Source organism: Onychomys torridus, chromosome 1 (genome assembly GCF_903995425.1).
Source record: "Onychomys torridus chromosome 1, mOncTor1.1, whole genome shotgun sequence".
In the NCBI taxonomy this organism is placed as follows: domain Eukaryota; kingdom Metazoa; phylum Chordata; class Mammalia; order Rodentia; family Cricetidae; genus Onychomys; species Onychomys torridus.
This window is the reverse complement of record NC_050443.1, coordinates 44,764,477-44,784,182: the sequence shown is the minus strand read 5'-3', so window position 1 is coordinate 44,784,182 and position 19,706 is coordinate 44,764,477. Positions and strand designations below refer to the sequence as shown.

Below are 19,706 nucleotides of genomic sequence, written 5' to 3'. Positions count from 1 at the left end.
TCTTAGCGGATGCTGCGTGTAGCGAGCTGCTCTTCTGTTACGTTGAAATACTTATTGGATCGGTAGCAGAAACAGAAAGCAATCGCTCGACATCACTTGTCACTCTCTTAGAAATACAGAACAAGGCATTTGGAGAAAGAGCCAAGGCGCTTGGGACGACCAATAGCTCTTTTCGGTTTTCTGCCCCGCCTCTACGCATGCCCAATAGAAAGGTTCGCAGTGCTATAGGCACCGTCTGGGTGCAGGGCCGGAACCTGTGAGTGGCGGAACCTTTGGCTCTGAGCTTCTGGTTGCGGAAGGCGCATGTTTGTCGCGCGGCTTCCGGCGGGCTCTCAGCCCTCGCGTGGTGCCGTAGTTCACAGCTATGGCACCTCGCGTGACCCGTCGACAGACCCTGGAACGGTGTCTGAGGGAAGTCAAGAAAGCCACCAGCCGACCCGAGCGTTTCCTCACGTAAGTTCAGATCCAGGCCTGGGAAAGCGGCCCGCATCGCACGGGTCCCGGGCGGGCAGGCGTTCGGCAACTTCTGAAAGACAGGAAGGGAAGTACAGGTCCCTTAACCCCAATTTCAGACTGTTTTTATTCTCTTGGCCTGTCAAAAGTTTATCAGTGAAAGCCGGACAGTGCATATCTCCTAGGTGTATGCTATTGAAATAAAGCTCAATTATTAGCGTCCAGAGAGACTTATGACACATGCTACCTTACTGCGTGCTAATTGCACTTCTGAATGTGTGTCCTCAAAATACCCACCGCTTACCAGTCGTTAAAGCTTTATTGAAAGTACGTACTTGGTGCTTGTCATTTATGCACTTTCACGACTGAGTTTGAAAATTAGGGCAGACTTCTTTCTTCCTAGCACTTCGATTAAAGTCTGTAAAACCATGACCCAGATTTTTATTGCAAATCCATACTCTTTAGCACCACAGAATCACTGTGTCCAAAATAGACCCCCCCACTCCCTCATACACTCCTCTCTCCCCTGAAGTCATTTACCCATTTCCACTATAAGTTACCTGTACTGCCTCAGTAAATGACACTTGTGTCATTTTATTTATCCATAGACAGCTTGTCTATTTCCTGGGTGTCCTCATTTTTCTCTATTTCATGTATGTCCTCTGTGATTCGTTAGCATCCTGTGACTCCTGTTTACAGTATATTTAGGCTTTGGTTCCTATTTGCCATACTCACTGCTGTGACTCCAACATAGACCTCTGACAGCCTTTGGGAAGCTGCGTAAGCTTCCTCACACATCTACCATTATTATTGTTTCTCTTTCCAGATTGTAAGTCATGACTTCATCCTTTCCCTTGCAGCTTTCTATGTTCTCGTTATACTTAGAGTGACCCTGCATGGTCTGGGTCCTGGTCCCGTGTCCCGTTCTCGGCCCCCCCCCCACTCCCCCCCAACCATAATCTCAGGTTCATTCTCTGCTTCCTTAGTCACACTGTAGCTGTCTGGGTCCTGGTGTTCTTAACATTGCCTGAACTCTTACCTTCTCCAGGGAATACGCTCTAATGGTTCTTAGACCCAGAATGCATGTCTCCAGATCTTTGCTAGGTAGTCTCTTTTACCCATAGGTCTCAGTCTGTAGATGTCATTTCAGAGGTCACATCCTTAGAGAAATTCCCCAAACGTACAGCCAAATGGTAATCACTTCTCAGGTGAATAATAAAAAGTGTATATTATGGAGCAGGTTTGAGGATTCCTTTTGTTTTGTTTTTGGAAACAGGATTTTTCTGTGTAACTTTGGCTGCCGTGGCACTCACACTGTAGACCAGGCTGGCCTTGAACTCACAGAGATCCACCTACCTCGACCTCCTAAGTGCTGGGATTAAAGGTGTGCGCCACTACTGCCCAGCTGCAGGTTTGAGAATTTGAGGCTGACTTAGTGGGTATCTCCAGGCAAGTAGATGAATAGTGATTGTCCAGCCTACAAAGTCAGATACTTCTGGCTCACCAGCAAGATACACATTGTTGGGATCCAAGGTCTTTACTTAAAATTGATGCTTCATTTACATTTTATTTTGCAAATAAGATATGTTTTTATTTTTTCTTTTATTTCAGAATGCTTGATATTATTGTATATAATTCATCTCACTTAATCTCCTTTCCCAATAGGATTCAAAATGGACTAGCATCAAACTTCACTTCTCTAACAAAAGTTCTTTATGATTTTAATAAAATATTAGAGAATGGCCGAATCTCTGGAAGTCCTTTACAAAAACTTGAGATAAATAGTTTTGATGATGAGCAGATTTGGCAACAACTAGAATTGCAAAATGAACCAATCTTAAAATACTTCCAAAACGCAGTTAATGAAACAATTGAGGATGAAGATCTCAGCCTTCTCCCAGAGAGTCAAGATCAGGAGTGTGAAGAGGAGGCCTCAGAGCTGGAGGTTGACAGTCAGGAGAACCTAGAGACTGGTGTGGAGGAGGAACAGCTTTCTGATGTGGACGGTGATGCTCCTGAAGGGGGTGAGAGACCCCAAAGCTCAGGCAGATCTGACTCAAGGACAAGTCCCATTTTCAGTGATGAGGACTCCGACCTTGACTTTGATATTAGCAAATTGGAACAGCAGACCAAGATGCAAATCAAACCACCTGGAAAACCAAGAGAAAAGTCTGGAGTGGACGACAAATTCTTCAAACTCTCTGAAATGGAGAACTTTTTAGAAAAAATAGAAAAAGAAGAGGAAAAAAGACCTGAGGATGAAGAGGAGGAGGAAGATATTGACCTTTTTGAAGACATTGATTCGGATGAAGATGAGGGAGGGCTGTTTGGACGCCAGAAAATTAAGGTAAGGTTTTAGGAAAAGAAACTTTTAAATGTCATATTTCCCTAAGGAGAGATTTAATGTGCCTCAAAATTCATTCAAGCACAAGTGAAGTATTGAAGAAATTATTTAAATTTAAAAAGCTAAGCCAGGGGTGCAGGATGTAAACATTTTAAGTGGGAGGCAGAGGCAGGGAAATTATGTGTTCAAAACCAGCCTGGGCTAAGTGATGAGACCCTGCCTCAAAAAACACTCCTCCTATGCAACCCCCAAATAAATATAAAAAAGAAAGAAATGGCTGAGAGAGGCTTTTTAAAATTATTATTTGGAGGATAGGGTTTTTTTTTTTTAATAATGGTAATTAGAAGTTTTGAGATATGAAATAGTATACTCTTATTTATGTGTTATGAGTAGGTATGTACTTCCTTTCAATTTACTGGGCTTCCATTGTGAGGTAGTTAACTAGGTGTTAGTTTCCCTAATAGCTATTTTTGCCTGGGATAGTATTAAAATTAGAAAGCAATTTGTATGTGTGTATAATGTGCATAGGCACATGAGCATTTTTATACAGTTTTCTATCTTTAAACTTTTCAAAAATGTTTTTTATTTTAGTCAAATAAAAGTTCCAGAAATCTGAAATACAAAGATTTTTTCGATCCAGTTGAAAGTGATGATGACATCACTAGTGTTGCTGATGATGAGCTGGGTGCAAACAAAGAGGAAGGATTTGCGGAGGAAGCCGAAGAAAGCATTTCTGAATCGTGAGCATTTCAAGTCTTTCTTTAGTTTGTAAGCAGCAGCGGTCCAATCATAGATGTAAAATACATACTCAGAGCTGTCAAATACATACTAGAACTTAGACTCTGAATCTAGTAGAAGGTTCTCTAATATCCGACAGCTGGAAAAATGTCTCTGAATTTCAAGGGACATGATGATTATTTAAAGGAGAGAATTTGCACCAGCAGTAGCAGTTAGCCTTTCATATTGTAAGTAAAGACCTGGCAATTAGGTTTCGAGCCAGCAAAACACTGTTTTTGTTATTTTGGTTTGGTTTGGTTTGATTTTTTTTGTTTGTTTGTATGTTTGGTTGTTTTTTATTTGTTTGTTTGTTTTTCTGAGACAGGGTTTCTCTCTGTATCCCTGGCTGTCCTAGAATTCACTCTGAAGACCAGGCTGGCCTCGAACTCACAGAGATCCTCCTGCCTCTGCCTCCCTAGTGCTGGGATTAAAAGTGTGTACCACTGCTGCCACCACCCCATTATTTTTTTTTAAAGTTTTTTTAAGTTGATTTTATGTGTATGAGTTTTTGTTTACATGTATGTCTGCTCACCAAGTGTGTGTTTGGTGCCTGCAAAGGCCAGAAGAAGGTGTCAGATTCCCTGGGACTGGACATACCAAGGCACTGGATAGTTGTGAGTTTCATGTGGGTGCTGGGAATTGAACCCAGATCTTCTGGAAGAGCAGCCAGTGTTCTTATCCATCTTTCCAGCTCCTAATGTTATCTTTAAGTAAGTGCTTTGTATTATGGGATGATGAATTATGTATTTGATATATTAGTGCTTTCTACTCTGTTTCTACATAGCAACCATTTCACCTAAAGATTGCTTCCTTGGCCTGGTGTAATGGCTAATGCCTTTGATCACAGCACTTGGGAGGCAGAGGCAGGGGATCTCTGAGTTTTAGGCTAGCCTAGTCTACCAAGGGAGTTGAGCCAGTGAGATGGTGACTTAGTAGATAAAAGTACTTGCCATGCATGCAGCCTGGTGACCTAAGTTTGATCCCTTAAACCCACAAGTTTTTCTCTGACCTCCACGTGCATGCTGTGGTACACATCACCCACACATGTCATGCATACAAAATAATAATAAATAAAGTTGAAAAAAGAATTCCTTTTGTTCCTTGGAGCCTTAGCTAACCTGGAAGTTCTGAATATTGAATGTCATTAGGTGTTTAAAAAAACACTTTGTAATTGGAATATTTATCTTTGTATTCGTAGTTTGTAGTGTTTTCCCTTTGATAACCATCTTGGTGTTGTAGGGATGAAGATAACGACCTGGAAGAAAGTGAGGATGGTGAGCAACCTAAAGAAGGCTTGAAAAGAGTGACCTTTGCTTTGCCAGAGGATGAGGCTGAAGATACAAGTCCCTTAGCTGTAAAGCAAGAATCTGATGAAGTCAAATCCTCTTTTGAAAAGAGACAGGAGAAGGTAATTCCTAGGAATTCTGTTATATATTCAACATGGTGGAAACTCACTAACTAACCTACTCTTTTAAAAGCAAAGGCCTTGCTCCCTAAAGATTATGTACACTGAGTTAGGTATTGTGCATTCCTGTAAATCCAGTCTTGGGAGATTGAGGTAGGAGGATTGTGTCCAGATCAAGGACAACCTGGGCTACATAGTGAGCATCAAATCTGCCTGGGCTGTGTAGCCTACCTTTTCTCATTAAAAAAAGAAGCCTGTTAGGTGGTGGTGGCACACACCTTTAATCCCAGCACTCAGAAGGCAGGGCCAGGTGGATCTCTGTGAGTTCAAGGCCAGCCTGGTCTACAGAATGAGATCCAGGACAGGCACCAAAACTGCACAGAGAAACCTTGTCTTGAAAAACAAAAACAAACAAACAAAAAGAAATCCTGCATATACTGTATATAGATATCACATGAAAAGCATCTTATAATTTGTATAAGTTAGTGCCTCCATTTCCTAGCCTGTAGCCTTGATTTTGGAGCCAGATTTGTAAAATCTTTTTCTCTGTGCTTGTTTTCCTGTCTGGGATGCTTCTGCTCAGTCATCCTGTGACCCTCTTTTAACTGTTTCAGCTGCTGCAGGAGGAATGTCTCTTAAATGGATGCCAGACAGATAATAGGCAACTTGATTTTAGTGACTTTACCTTGGCTCTTGTCCTTTGGGTCTGTCATTTATTCATGTTAAAATTCCATCGCACAGAAATGAGAACAAGTAGAAAATGGAATATCAAGATTACCTAAAGAATTATTTTTCAAAAGCAACTTGAATTAAATTCAGGATTGTCACTGTGTCCCTAGAAGAGATAGGAAGTCTAGAGGCAATAACTTTATAATGAGTTACTACCCTAATGTCTTCCCACCCCCGACCACCCAAAATATTTGGTTTCACCAAGGAATTCTGCAAACCTTCAAGAAATAATGTAATGTTTAGTTGATACCCACATATAAAAAGTAAAGCAGAATTTATAGACAGGACTGACTATATCTGACACATGTAAACGTGTAAATATCCACGTTGTCTTTTAGCCTTATTCTTGGGTAGTGGTACACAAATCCAAAGTAATGAGAGAGCAATGCCACCAAATCAGATGAGCCTCAATCATTTAATTCCATATAAGGTAACCAAGCATAATCCTCGGCTTCAGAGATCGAGAAAACCATCAGCTTCATGGATGTCAGGGAGATTTAACCATGTTGCTGCTTTCATGGTTACTGGTCAGATTCTAGAAACATCTCTTTACCAAGAATAAGACAAAATGTCCACTGTGACCCAGCTTCTATTTTAGACTTGTCAGTGTGGCAACAAAAACAAAAGTTAAGAAGGCTACAGCAAAAGTGTTGTTCCTTGCAAAGGATCCTGGGCAGACCTAGCAAGTGAGCAGAAGGGTGGAGTGGGGAACCAGGAGGATTCTAAGAGAAAACCGGCCTGTGTCTGCTCATGGCTCCAAGATTGTCTGTAACAGGGTAGCAATGAGACATTCAGGTGCGGAGTCAAGAGCTGGGCTCCCTCAAATCGAATATTCCAGACAGAATTCCCTTTAGGATGTTGTAATAATTAAGCATGCTAGTGGCTTGTGCAGATTTAGATCATTTGAGTAGAACAGAGCCCCCAAATAGACCCAGTGCTTCTGGAGAGCTTGGTACATTAGTAAGTATAGCATTTCAAAATAACTGCTGTCTTATTTCCTAGATGAATGAGAAAATCGCGTCTTTGGAAAAAGAGTTGTTGGAAAAAAAGCCTTGGCAGCTTCAAGGGGAAGTGACGGCACAGAAGCGGCCAGAGAACAGCCTGCTGGAGGAGACGCTCCACTTTGACCATGCTGTCAGGATGGGTACGGTGCCTCTGCACTTCTGCGGATGCCTCCCTCTGGCCTTTTCTGTAGTTCCAGTTCAGAAAGATTCTAAGTAATGTCTGTTTTCTTCCTGCTTTGTGTTGTAAAATTTGAAGCCATACAGAAAAGTGTAGTGGATATCTGTATGCCATTTAACTGAATCCATCAGTTGGTAACAGTTTACAATCTCTGCCTGAGGTCTCCAGTGTATGCCTCTTCCCCATCATTAAAAACGAATTGTCAGGGGCTGGGGAGATGGCTCAGTGGGTAAAGTTCTTGCTCTACAAGCATGTGGACCCAAGTTGGGATTCCCCAGCACCCACACAAAAAGATCCTGTAATCTTAGCACTGAGGAGGCAGAGATGGGAGAATGGCTGAAGATTGCTGACCAGTTAGTCTAGGGGAATTGATGTCTGCAGGTTCTGTTAGAGCCCTGCCTCAAAAAATAAGGTGAAGGGCATTCAAGTAAGGTCCCAGCGTTGACCTCTGGCCTACACATGACACATATGCAAATGTGCACATGCGTGTTCTCACTCAGAAGGACAACTGCCAATATATTGGCACTTAACTGCTAAGGAGGGTGTCCAGGGCATTGGGATGGAAGTGTTGTCATCTACTATCTCCATTCAAGTTTACAGCGAGAGCTCAGTTGGTGGAATGCTTGCCTAGAACGCTTGAATTCCTGAATATGACCCCTTATATTGCGGAAAGCAGGCATAGTGACCTATCTTAGCACGTGAGAGGTTGAGGCAGAAGGATCAGAAGTTCAAAGTCATCTTCAGGTTACTTGGCAGGTTTGAGACCAGCTTGGGCTGTGTGAGACCCTGTTTCAATACACAGACACACACACACACACACACACACACACACACACACACACACACACACACGGAGTTCTGCATTTGAACCTTTTTCTTTTTTTTTTTTTAACAGATATTTTCTGCATAGCTCTGTCTGTCTTGAAACTTACTCTGGAGACCAGGTTGGCCTTTAACTCAGAGATCCGCCTGTCTCTACACTTAAATGTGAGTGCCATCACACCCAGCTTTGAACTTAATGGATACAAAAAAGAACTTGATTAGATAGCCAGGGTTTACAGTTTAATTGTGAACAATTCAGTGTACTGTGACAGGGAGCAGGCCTAGAAGCAGAATACTATAAGAAATTCTCCACTGTCTGATTTAGAAGGTGTAGGGTTGGCCTAAAATTTGGTATTTCTAGTAAGTTCCCAGGTGCTGCTTATGTTGTGAGTCCAAAAAGGGTTTGAGAATCCCTGGTCTGACGTGCATTTTTCTAACAAACACTTTATGTTTCTTTTAGCCCCTGTAATCACAGAGGAAACTACCCTCCATCTAGAAGATATCATTAAACAGAGGATAAGAGATCAGGTCAGTAAGAAGGGAGTGGATTTTAAATTAATTCTCACTGTAATACTTAGAAACAATGCTTTCTTAATTTTTATTTGATCCTCTTGACTTTAAAGTCCTGACACTGGACACAGGGATTTTCGCCTTCACTGTAGGACATAGCTCTTTGTTCATACCCAAGAAAGTAAGGAGCCAGTATCATCTGTTCTGAATCTTGTTGACTAGGTGGCTAACAGGGCTTATGATGGGCATCTGGCTTACTATGGTCAAACCCATGACCCTTCTTCCATCTAGACACAGTATCTGCTGTAATAAATCAAGGGTGGATCTTTTCAGATGTTAATGGCCCAGCAAAGAATTTTTGGGAGTTGATCTGGTTTTGTAAGCTTAGAATAAAAACAGGCATCATATGACAAGTATATGACTCTCATCTTACTAGAGATGCTTCCTTAATGTGTCGAAAATGAAGGAGCAAGAGCAGAGGGTTCGATATGAGAGTAACTGAGAGGATCTTAAAATTTGGAATGAAGTACAAAACCTAGGTAATTTAATCCCGTAGTAAAGTGTGCTAAAGAAGCGGCTCTAAACTAAAATAATCTAAGGGCTGCTGGTGTGGCTCTGGTAGAACTCTTGCTTGGCATATGCAAGGCTCTGTTTCAGTTCCTACCAAATGGTCACAAGGAAATTAACGTTGGTAATAAGAGAAAGACTAATTTTAAAATGAAGACAGAGGAATATTTGGGCTAATGTCCTCTTGCTCTTCATCATGCTTTATTATTTGCTACTTGAGAGAAAAAATCACTTTTTTTTTCTTTTGAGAGAGGGTCTCACTGTGTAGCCCTGCCTGTGTAGACCAGGCTTGTTTAGAACTCACAGATCTACCTACCTCTGCCTCTAAAGTTCCAGTTTTAAGCTGTAGGCCATCGAATGTAACACTTTTTTAGTTATTATTTTTATTGAGACAGGGTTTCACATGCCCATAGATGGCCCCGGAACTCCCTAAATAGCCTGAGATGACCTTGATCTTCTGATACTCCTGCTTCAACCTTTCAAGTACTGGTATTGTGGGCATGGACTGCCATGCCCTGTTTATGTGGGGCTGAGGATGAACCCAAGGCTTTATGCATGCCAGACAAGCGTTCTACCACCTGAGCTTTATCCCCAGCCCCAGATAATCACTTTTGAAATTGAAAATTAATTTCTTTGCTATAGTTCTTATGGAGCATAGAAATCAATGTTGGATTCTGTGAGCATATTTGCATTTCAGGCTTGGGATGATGTAGAACGAAAAGAAAAACCCAAAGAGGATGCGTATGAGTATAAGAAGCGTTTAACACTAGACCACGAGAAGAGCAAGCTGAGCCTTGCTGAGATTTATGAGCAGGAGTACATCAAACTCCACCAGGTAAGCTGACCTCTGAGGCCAGGCTGTGACTACTAACGGGCAGAAGAGGAGAAGCAGATCTTGAGTCAGTCCTGATCTAATCCCCTCTCAGACAGCTGTGCCACAGCACATGCTGGAGCAGAGGGCTCTAATGTCCCCTGAGTGCGCGGGGTGGGGTTTGCTCTGGAAAGAGCGTTGGCAACCTTAATTTGTATAATCCGCTATTGACTTTCCAGCAGTTAGTTTAGGGTATTGTTATTCTAAAATCATATTTACTGGTATTTGAAGTAATTGATGTATTTTATATCTTTATGAAATGATCTTGATCTTTAGGCTGTTCTTATGTGTTTTGTCTTTTCTTAAATTCTAAAATTAATCTAGTTAAAAAGCAGGACTAGGACATATCAATAGCAGCACTAGGACATATCCTGGGAGACTTCTTTCTTGACCCTGGGTTTATTGGAATGAGCACTGATGACACGTCATCCAACCTGGTTCCCAGGCACAGAGCCAGTAACTTCTTACTCCTGTGCCCCCCCCCCCCCTCACCTCTTTACCCCCACCCCCACCTCTGCCTCCGTCTTAACCCAGCAAATAAAAGCCCATCTTAGCCTTTCACAGTGCACACTGGGGGCCGAGGGAAGAACAAATGAAAAATTACCTGACTCTGTAGAATTAAATGGCTGCCGTTTCCATATTCGTGTGATTAATCTGAATAAATCTTAAACAAATTCATATGACATAAAACATTTCTGACACAGACAGTGTCACACACGGAGACAGTGCACTCCTAAAATCCCAGCACTCAGAAGACTCGTGGAGGCACGGTCATGTTTTGAACTGGTTCTGTGCTGCAGAGTGAGCCTGCCTTGAAAAACGAAGTAAATGAGTAATTCAGAAGCACCTGCTGTAGTTCTCTGTAGTTCCCCAGTCCTTGCTCACCAATCTGCTGCTTCCTGTACCGTCCCCTCTGCTCTCTTGCACTCGAGTTCTGTGAAGTTGCCTGTTTTGGACATTTTGTATAAATAGTCACACAGTGTGCAACTTTCATTTTGCATTATGTCTTTATGTTGGCGGCATATGTCAGCACTTTGTTTCTGTTTTCTTGCTGGATAATGTCCCATTTATATATGTGCCACAGTTTCTTGATTATTCTCCAGTTGATGAGCATGGAAACTTTTCCCACCTTCTGGACATAGTAAATCCTACTTTGTGTGTGTATGAACATAGGCTTATCTGCTTTAGTTTCCTTGGGTTTGTGTCTAGGAGGGCAATGCTCTTTAACCTTCTGTGAACTACCACACTTGCTGCCCTTGTGGCTACATCATTGTACTACCAGTAATTCCCAGGGTTCAAATTTCCTCTTCCTCACTAACATTTGTTAATTTTCCTTAAATTTAGTGATCCTGCTGTGGGTAGCTTACCTTTGGTGGAAAATACCCAAGGACTTAAAGTATTAGTTCTAAATGTCAGAGGTAATGGGTACTAAAATGTGCGCCCCTTGTGGTCTTTGCTAGGCATTGGCAGCATTATGTGCTGATACCTTTAGTTTTCCTTTTGAAACATTCTTCCCTCCTTCCTTTTTAAAACAAAGTACCAGTGTGTAACCCAAGCTGGTCTTGACCTTGCAGTACTCCTGCCTCAGCCCAGAGTGTTGGGAATGACTGGAAGCACCGTCATCCCTGACTGGGGTGTTTTTTTGTTTTTGTTTAAGACAAAATCTCACTGTGTAGTCCTCTCTGACCCCAAGCTCACAGAGATCTGCCTGCCTCTGCCTCTCAAATACTGGATTAAAGGATTGTGCCACCACGTTGAGCTGGAATGCTGCTGGATAGTTAAAGTTGTGGTTCTGAGAAACTAGGGGTACTCTCATTACCTATAATGTTTTATCTGTGGTCCACTATTAAACTACTTCATCTGATACTGACCTTACTCCCTTAGCAAAAAACTGAAGAAGAAGAAAATCCAGAACATGTAGAAATTCAGAAGATGATGGATTCTCTCTTCCTAAAATTGGATGCCCTATCAAACTTCCACTTCATCCCCAAACCGGTATGTGAATTAACAGCTCACTGTAAAAACAGCATATGTGAATTTAAAAGCTCTGAGCTCTGGGAGTCCCGCTTTGTCAGTTTGTATCAGGACACACTCCTGTAAGTTACAACAGGGCTTCTGTAAGTGAGGCTCACTTTGTTCTGGGTGAATCCTGCCTTCTGTACTGCTTCGCCCCATCTCCAGCAGGCCCCTCCCTGGTCACCTTCAGTTCTGAGCCTCAGTGGTTCCTCCTCTCCTGACCCTCTCGGTTGTGTTTAATTGTGTGACGGTGTCTGTCTCTCCCGTTGACTGATGCCTGCTGCAAGTCACGTTAGGTGCTTTCTTTACATCACTTTCACTGCCCAAAACACTAAGGTGTTTTTACTGGTTCCATTTTGCAGATGAGCAAACTGAAGCTTGGAATATGGGAGGGCAGAGCTAACACAGCCCGTGTGCTCTGCACTGCTGACTGTGTTCTATCCAGTGCCAGACTTCCCAGCCCCCTTTCCAGTCTGAGTCCTTCCTGGACTGGCTGAGAATCTCGTGACTCCCTAAAACTCCATCTACTCATAGCCATCTGTGTTCCATGAGATAGGCTGCACCCACCCGCAGGTGTTGTCACGTGTTGATCTTTGGTGTCTTGCGTGGAAGTGTTTAAATGTTATGAACTAAAGACCGGTCTGGATGTCAGGCATGCAGAGGCCGAAGGGGAACATCAGGTGTTTTCCTCTGTTGCTCCTTTTGGTACGAGGTCTCTTCATTGATTGAGTCTGAAGGTCACTGTTTCAGATAGACTGATTTGTCAGTGAGCTCCCAGATTCTGCCTGTCTCCCCTTCCCCAGTGCTGGATGGAACAGGCATGTGCAGATGTGCCCACTTATATGGAGACTGGTGGTTTGGATTTAGATCCTCCGTCTTTTGTAGTAAGCATCTAGCCCACCAAACCATTTACCCAGCCTCTGTTTTTGCCTCGGTTTAAAAGATGTTCTTGTTTTGCATTTAACTTTTCAGCAATGCTGTTATAGGTTCCTCTGATATTTTTTTCATATTTGGGTCTCTGCAGACACAGACTGTTCACCACCTGCCATGTTGTATTGTGTCTTTGAGATTGCCTCTCTCTTTCTGTTTGATTGTGGGGGAGCACAGAGTTTCTCATGGATATCTAAACAGTGGCCCAGTTGAAAGAGATTTTTTTTTTTCACATTCCATGTTTTCTTGCTTAGACTCTAGGATCCTGTCCTATTTCTAATGTGTTTTTGCTCTTTTGACATTTCCCTGGAACATTGTCCTCTAGGTGTGCTTGAACACTGTTATCTTGAAATGACAGTCAGTGATTATCCATACAGCTCCTCACAAGATTGAGCACATTAACATTCCCTCATGTACATTATTTTAGTTTTTACAAATAGTTTATACCATTTCATGCTAATATATAAAGATAGGTTTCTAGTAGTTTTTTTAATTGTTTATCAAATAATCTGTATTTTGCTCATAAGCATTTTTTCATATATTTCTTCAGAGAGCTTAGATTTTTCCATAACAAAAGGCAAGCTGATAATAAGTCAATATATTTTATTAAGTAGATGGGATTACATGAGAATGCTCCCATAGGTGACATGGAGTAGTATCTGACTGTATCAGAAACATAGAGCTCTGTAGCTGTAAATGCTTTTGGAATGGTCTGATGCTGCCTATCGTCAGGACTGTCATCCAGTTAGCACAGTAATGGTTTTGTTTTGTTTTGTTTTGTTTTCAGTGTGTGTGGGTTTTTTTTTTAAAGAACTTTTGATTTATTCTCTCATATAATGCATCCAGACCACAGCTTCCCCTCCTTCCATTCCTCCTAGTTCACCCCCATTTCCCCTCTCCCCCAGACTTACCCCCTCTTCCACCCTCCCCAGAAAAGAGCAGGCCTCCCAGGGATATCAACCAAACAGGGCACAACAAGATGCAAGACTAGTTACAAATCCTCACATCAAGGCTGGTCGAGGCAACCCAGTAGGAGGAAAAGGGTTCTAAGAGCAGGTGAAAGAGTCAGAGACACCTCACTCCCACTGTCAGAAGTCCCCCCAAAACACCAAGCCAACAACCATAACATATATGCAGAGGAAGGCAACTCCATAAAGAACTTCTTGGACGATGTTTGCTCCAGTTCCTTCTCCCCACTAAATGCCTTATCTCTTTTCTAGCCTGTTCCTGAAATTAAGGTTGTATCGAATCTGCCAGCCATTACCATGGAGGAAGTGGCCCCAGTGAGTGTCAGTGATGCAGCCCTCCTGGCCCCAGAGGAAATCAAGGTAAGAAGCCAGGTGGAAATGTTTAGTAACTGCAAGTAAGGTCATTGTAGCCAGATACACATTTATTTAATGTGACTCTACTTGAGTTTCAGTTTTCATTCCAGTGCATCTCAGTAATTTCTAGGTATGTCCCCCACATCCCTGAAACTGAGTTGTACATCCATGGATTCAGCCAACTGCAGATTGAAACTAATCAGTCAAGAAAACTGAATCTGTATTGAACATACGACAGCTATGTGTGTGTAGTGTTTTCATTGTCCCATGGCTTCATGGGATCCATGCACAATTTGAAGTGCATGGAAAGCATGGATGTAGGTGATCTACATAGTCCATTTTATATACAAGGTTTGAGCATGTGGGAACTTGGAGTATCTGCAGGGTCCTAGAATTGATCCTCTGTGACTACGCATGCCTACATAGTGAGAGGAATGATTAGTTATAGAGTACTTAAACATTCTTGTGTATTCAGACAGATGTGAGGATTATTACAAATGTTTTAAAGTACCTATTTCAGTCTTGTGAAAATCCTGTAATACTTCAGTGTTTGCCCATCTCCACACTGATTTTGTCCATAATAATCATAAAGTGCAGTGTAGTGCTTATCAGCATTGAAGTCTAGACTCCAGTAGACCACTTGGACATTGGAACACGTTGGTTATACCAGGTGTTGGCATCCTCTGGCCCCTGAACATTCTGTATGTTCTTACCGTACAGAAGCAGTGGCTGTGGCAGGCCCGTATTCTCTGTTGGACTGGCATCCAGGCCTTTCTGTCTTACCTGCTTTGTTACATGTGCAGCCAGCACTTCTGTCAGAACCTCTGCCATCTTGTGCCAGTGATAATCTGGCACGATGCATTGACAGCCCAGGAGAAATGAAGATGTCACTCTTCACTGGAGACAAGATTCCCTGCTTCCTCTCTTCAGTGATCTCCAGGACCCCCTCATCCAAACCCAGCGCTGCCATTCACAGCTTAGAGCCAAGGCTGAGTCAGACATGTCCTGTGACCCATATTGGAGGGTACCTGTTGGCCAGTACTGTGGGCCTGAGTGCCTAGTTCTCTGTTTCCTTTGTGAGTTCATTTGGGGCTGAACTCCCTCGGAGTCAGTTCTGGCGAAGAACAAAGTATAGGCTGTAGAGTTACCAGAGCTCCTGGGAACCAAACAGGGCTTGCTCTGCATCCTAGCACACTGCCACAGACATCCAGTCATTGGCCACTGTGTGCATGCTCATCTTCTCATCCCTCGGCAGATGTTAGGCTGGGATAACCAGTAGGGTGATTGTTTAGGCTTTTTATTTATTTGGTGGGTTTTTGTTTTGCTTTGCTTTTTAATAGGAGAAAAATAAAGCTGGGGATCTAAAAACAGCTGCTGAGAAAACAGGTACAGACAAGAAACGAGAGCGCAGGAAAAAGAAACATCAGAAGCGTCTGAAAATGAAGGAGAAGGAGAAGCGGAGAAAACTGCTTGAAAAGAGGAACCCAGATCAGCCTGGGAAGTCCACCAGAGCGGCAGCTGCAGAGAAGCTGAAACAATTGACCAAAACAGGCAAAGTGTCCTTGTTAAAGGTAAGTAGGGAGAGGCGCCTGTTGGGGGACTTCATGGCATACATTGGGGTTGTCTCTCAACTAGGGTGTCAGCTGCCTCTGGGGTTGCGGAGCACACTGCTCAGCGGTGGCCTCAGCACCCTTCAGACTTGCTGTAGACTTTGTAGTGACAGCCCTGGCAGCAAGTTTCCTTCTCTCTTTTCCCCGAGATCCAGAGTGTTGCAGTAATGGGATGTATTTACGTAGCCGGTTGAGTTTTTGCAGTGGATTTTCATGTTTGTGCATCTGTTTGTTGTTGTGATCATAATGTACTGTAGGCTTTGGGTTTTCTCACATAAGCACATTTTGTAACTTCTCTTTTGTTTTCACTGCAGGATGAACGGAAAGATAAGCCCTTAAAGTCATCTCAGGCATTCTTTTCTAAACTGCAAGATCAAGTAAAAATGCAGATTAATGATGCAAAACAACCAGGAAAGATAAAGAAGAAAAAGCAGGACATTTCTGTTCATAAATTAAAGCTGTAATATATTTGAATTAATGTATAAATCTGTAAGTTTCTGACATTATTTTATAATAAATTCTTGAGACCTATCTTAGTTTGCTTCTAGATGCCTTGATAAAGACCATGACCAGAGCAACTTGAAAGGGCTATTTCATCTTACAGCTTACAGTCCATCACTGAGGAACTGAAGACAGGAGCTTGAAGGCAGGAACTGAAGCAGAGACCATGGAGAAACACTGTTTTCTGTCTTGCTCTCTGTGCCTTTCCCAGCTTGCTTTCTTATACAACCCAGAGCCACTTACTCAGGGGTTGCACCACCCATAGTTGGCTGGGTCCTCCATCAGTCATTAATCCAGGAAATGTCCCACAGACTTCCCTACAGGCCAGTCTTTAAAGCCATTTTCTTAATTAAGTGTTTTTTGGTTTTGGTTATGTTTTCCTCAGATGATCCTGTCTGCATTAAATTGATTAAAAAAATTAAGTAAATAACCAGCAGAGACCCATCTTTGCTTGATGGGAACTACTTGAGACTTCACAGTGCTGTGGCAAACTTAATTGGGAAGCCTCTCTGAGACTCAGGGTGGCACACACCCATAATCAGAGCCACTCAGGAGATGGAGGGTGGAGAATCAGAAATTGAAGAATTTTGTTAGCTGAAAAGTGAGTTGGAGGTCAGGTTATATCGCACTAGCCCCTAAAACAACAAAAACCACATAGACTGTCTGGGTTTCTCTGGCTGTGAAAGGGGTCTGAGCTTCCCCAACCCTTCCTGCATTGGTGCTATCCTGCTGATTCCACTGATGTGCCACGTTGCCTGCTGTGAGACACCCAGAGCTGGTCACATTCCTCCCAGCCAGCTGTCTACGGACATAGTCCTTTGAGTTCTTGATTTTCTTCTCCTGCTATTATGACTGTTATTTCACAAAGCAACACTTCATGTGTGCGGCTTACATCTTTCACCTTTGGAAAATCTCAATACCGGGACAAAGGGTTACTGCTACAGTTCATAGTAAGATACAGAGAAGATGGACATATGATCTAGAAAGGAGTCCAGCAGCAACAGGCTCAGGACAGCTTAAAATATGGACTGGCAGTCTTCAGAGTCCCCTGGGTGTTAGCATTTAGGCCTCTGTACTGGCCTGCCCTTAGGGTCCTGACAGGATGTACCTCAGCTGCAGCCACTAAGAGCAACCCCTGTGCGCATTTGCTACATTTCCTCAAAAAAGGCGGGCCTTGTACACCTCCCATCTCCTTTCTCTTTCCCTTCCTTGTCCCCAGGGAACGGTCTCTGCCCCCTTCTCTGCTCCTTCTCTCTCCCTTTCCCCTCAATAAACCTCCTACGTGGACCCTGTTGTATGGTGTGACTCCTTACCGCCGTTTTTAAAATACCACACTGGGATCCCCAGTGTCCATTGCTCAGACCTCCCCACTGGGGGAAAAAAAAATGCCTTTCACTGATAATGCCACGGCTGGATGGAAAAATAACCGCCTTCATCCAGCTGGGCAGAGAAAGAGACTCAGATTAAGAATGACTGGAAAGGCTCCAGTTTCTCAGCTGCAGAGACTAAACCCGATGGTGAAGAAGAACCCATTCAGAGTTCTTTTTTAATGCTGAAGAACATGGCGAAAGTCAGGGAGAACTAAGTTGTAGGACTAGATTAAACCCTGGTCCTCTGAGTCTACGAGTGCTGCCACAAGAAACTAAATTTGGGTAAGTTATAGATAATTCCTCCCACCCCACCCCTACCCCAGACAAGATTTCTCCATGTTGTTTTGGTGCCTGTCCTGGATCTCGCTCTGTAGACCAGGCTGGCCTCAAACTCAGAGATCTGTCTGGCTCTGGCTCTGGCACCTCAGTGCTGGGATTAAAGACATGCCCCACCGCCACCCGGCTGAATTCATATAGATAATTCTTAACCGTCTAGACAGAGAGGTGTCTGTTGAGAGAGATGTTGTGTCAAGGTGGCATTTTGTTGCTTTGTCCTTGGGTGCTTAGGTGGGAGGATTCCTCCCCCAAGGCTTGATATATATGTGTGAGTATCTGCATATTTGCATGTGCGTTGGCTCCCCGGAACAGGAGTTGTAGTTGCTTGGAACTGACCCCAGGTCTTCTGCCAGAGCAGCAAGTGCTGCTAACCTGGGAACCATCTCTAGTCCCTGTTCCCAAGTTCTTTTGACAATGGTGCTAATTGTATCCAATCTCTAAGGGCCCAGTCCTCAGGATGCCGCACCCGGTCTGCAGTTAAGAGGGAAATGTTTAAGTCGGTTCTCTCCTGTGTGGATCCCGGTCCTCTAATTCAGGTTGTCAGGCCTTACCTGCTGAAGCATTTCCCTGTTGGCCATTAAATTTTAACACATGAGTCTGGGCGACATTCTCTGACTATGACACCACTAATATGACATTAACAATTTTCCCCAAGTTGGTATTGGTTTTTGAGACAGGGCCAAACTATGCAGCCCCAGGAAGCCTCTGTAGCCCAGGCTGGCCTCCAACTCAGATCTACCTGCCTCTGCCTCCCAAGTGCTGGGATTAAAGGTGTGTATCACCACAGCCAGAAACTTCCCCCAAAGTTTTATTCAAAATAGAATTTATTGGTATATTCTTTACCTCTGAATAAATACTTTTGAGTAATCCTTTGGTCTCCCTACACCTTACGATGTTAGTTTTAGTAGTGATTTGAATATTACATGATCCTAGGAGTTTGTATTTGTTAGGATCCTGCCTCAATGCCACACATGGGGTCTTGTGTCAGTGGATGCTGGCGATTATGTACCCACCTTAAAAAGCTGGACTCAGACCTCTGCCCTCTCTGTTTCCTTTCTGCTCTTTCTCTGTATCCTGCTCTGCTCCCTCTCCCAGGCCTGGCTCACCTCTCTTTCTCCCCCCCCCCCCCAACTTTCCCTCCTAATAAAGCTCTAAAAGCACTGGGTTCTGTCATGAACGTGACCTTTCCATGCAGTAACCAGCACCGCGCCGCTTACCTATCAGTATTTTTATGGATTTTAAAGACTGAAATGATTTGCTATACTGGGCTCTTGTATGTGACACATAGTTAGGAACTACATATGAATCAAAGACTATTTAATGTCATTATTGACCTAAATTTATTTGGTTTTGTTACTTATTTTCTCTCTTTTTTTTAATCTGACTTTTTTCCTGCCAAGTCAAATTAATTATAATATGTTCATTATGATCAGCATATCTTAGGTGTATCTGTCTGAATTAATTTTCAGTTGTGTTCGGAAAGCTATGCCTAGTGGCAAACACCTTTAATCCCAGCCCTTGGGAGGCAGAGGCAGGATGATCTCTGAGTTCAAGACCAGCCTAGTCTACAGAGCGAGTTCCAGGACAGCCAGGGCTACACAGAGAAACCCTGTCTTGCCACCCCAGGCTGTAGAGCTGTAGAGCTGTAGAGTCAAAACACACACACACACACACACACACACACACACACACACACACACACACACACACACACACACACACACACACACACACACACACACACACACACACACACACACACACACACACACACACACACACATCATATTTCATCTAGCAGGCAGCAGAGAAGGCCGGCAAGGGGAGCATTGCTCCATCTTCCACCCTCCACTTCTCAATCCATCAGCCCTCCCTCAGCTCGATCGCTCCGGCCTCCACTTGCCGAGCCTGTGCAGACTCGGGGATCGGCTGGGAATGCCTGCAGCGCGGGCTGCCGCCGC

At 43.3% G+C, this 19,706-nt stretch overlaps 1 protein-coding gene across 1 annotated transcript; it reads left to right on the top strand.

Moving 5' to 3' along the window:
- The first annotated feature begins 67 nt into the window (after positions 1 to 67).
- Mphosph10 (M-phase phosphoprotein 10) lies at positions 68 to 16,069 on the top strand. Its single transcript, XM_036176286.1, has 11 exons — positions 68 to 453; positions 2,119 to 2,800; positions 3,389 to 3,537; positions 4,814 to 4,982; positions 6,711 to 6,852; positions 8,173 to 8,240; positions 9,487 to 9,624; positions 11,545 to 11,655; positions 13,827 to 13,934; positions 15,269 to 15,499; positions 15,853 to 16,069. Exons 1-11 carry the CDS (start codon positions 365 to 367, stop codon positions 16,000 to 16,002), a joined length of 2,037 nt encoding a protein of 678 aa, XP_036032179.1. The 5' UTR covers positions 68 to 364; the 3' UTR covers positions 16,003 to 16,069.
- The last annotated feature ends 3,637 nt before the right edge of the window (positions 16,070 to 19,706 follow it).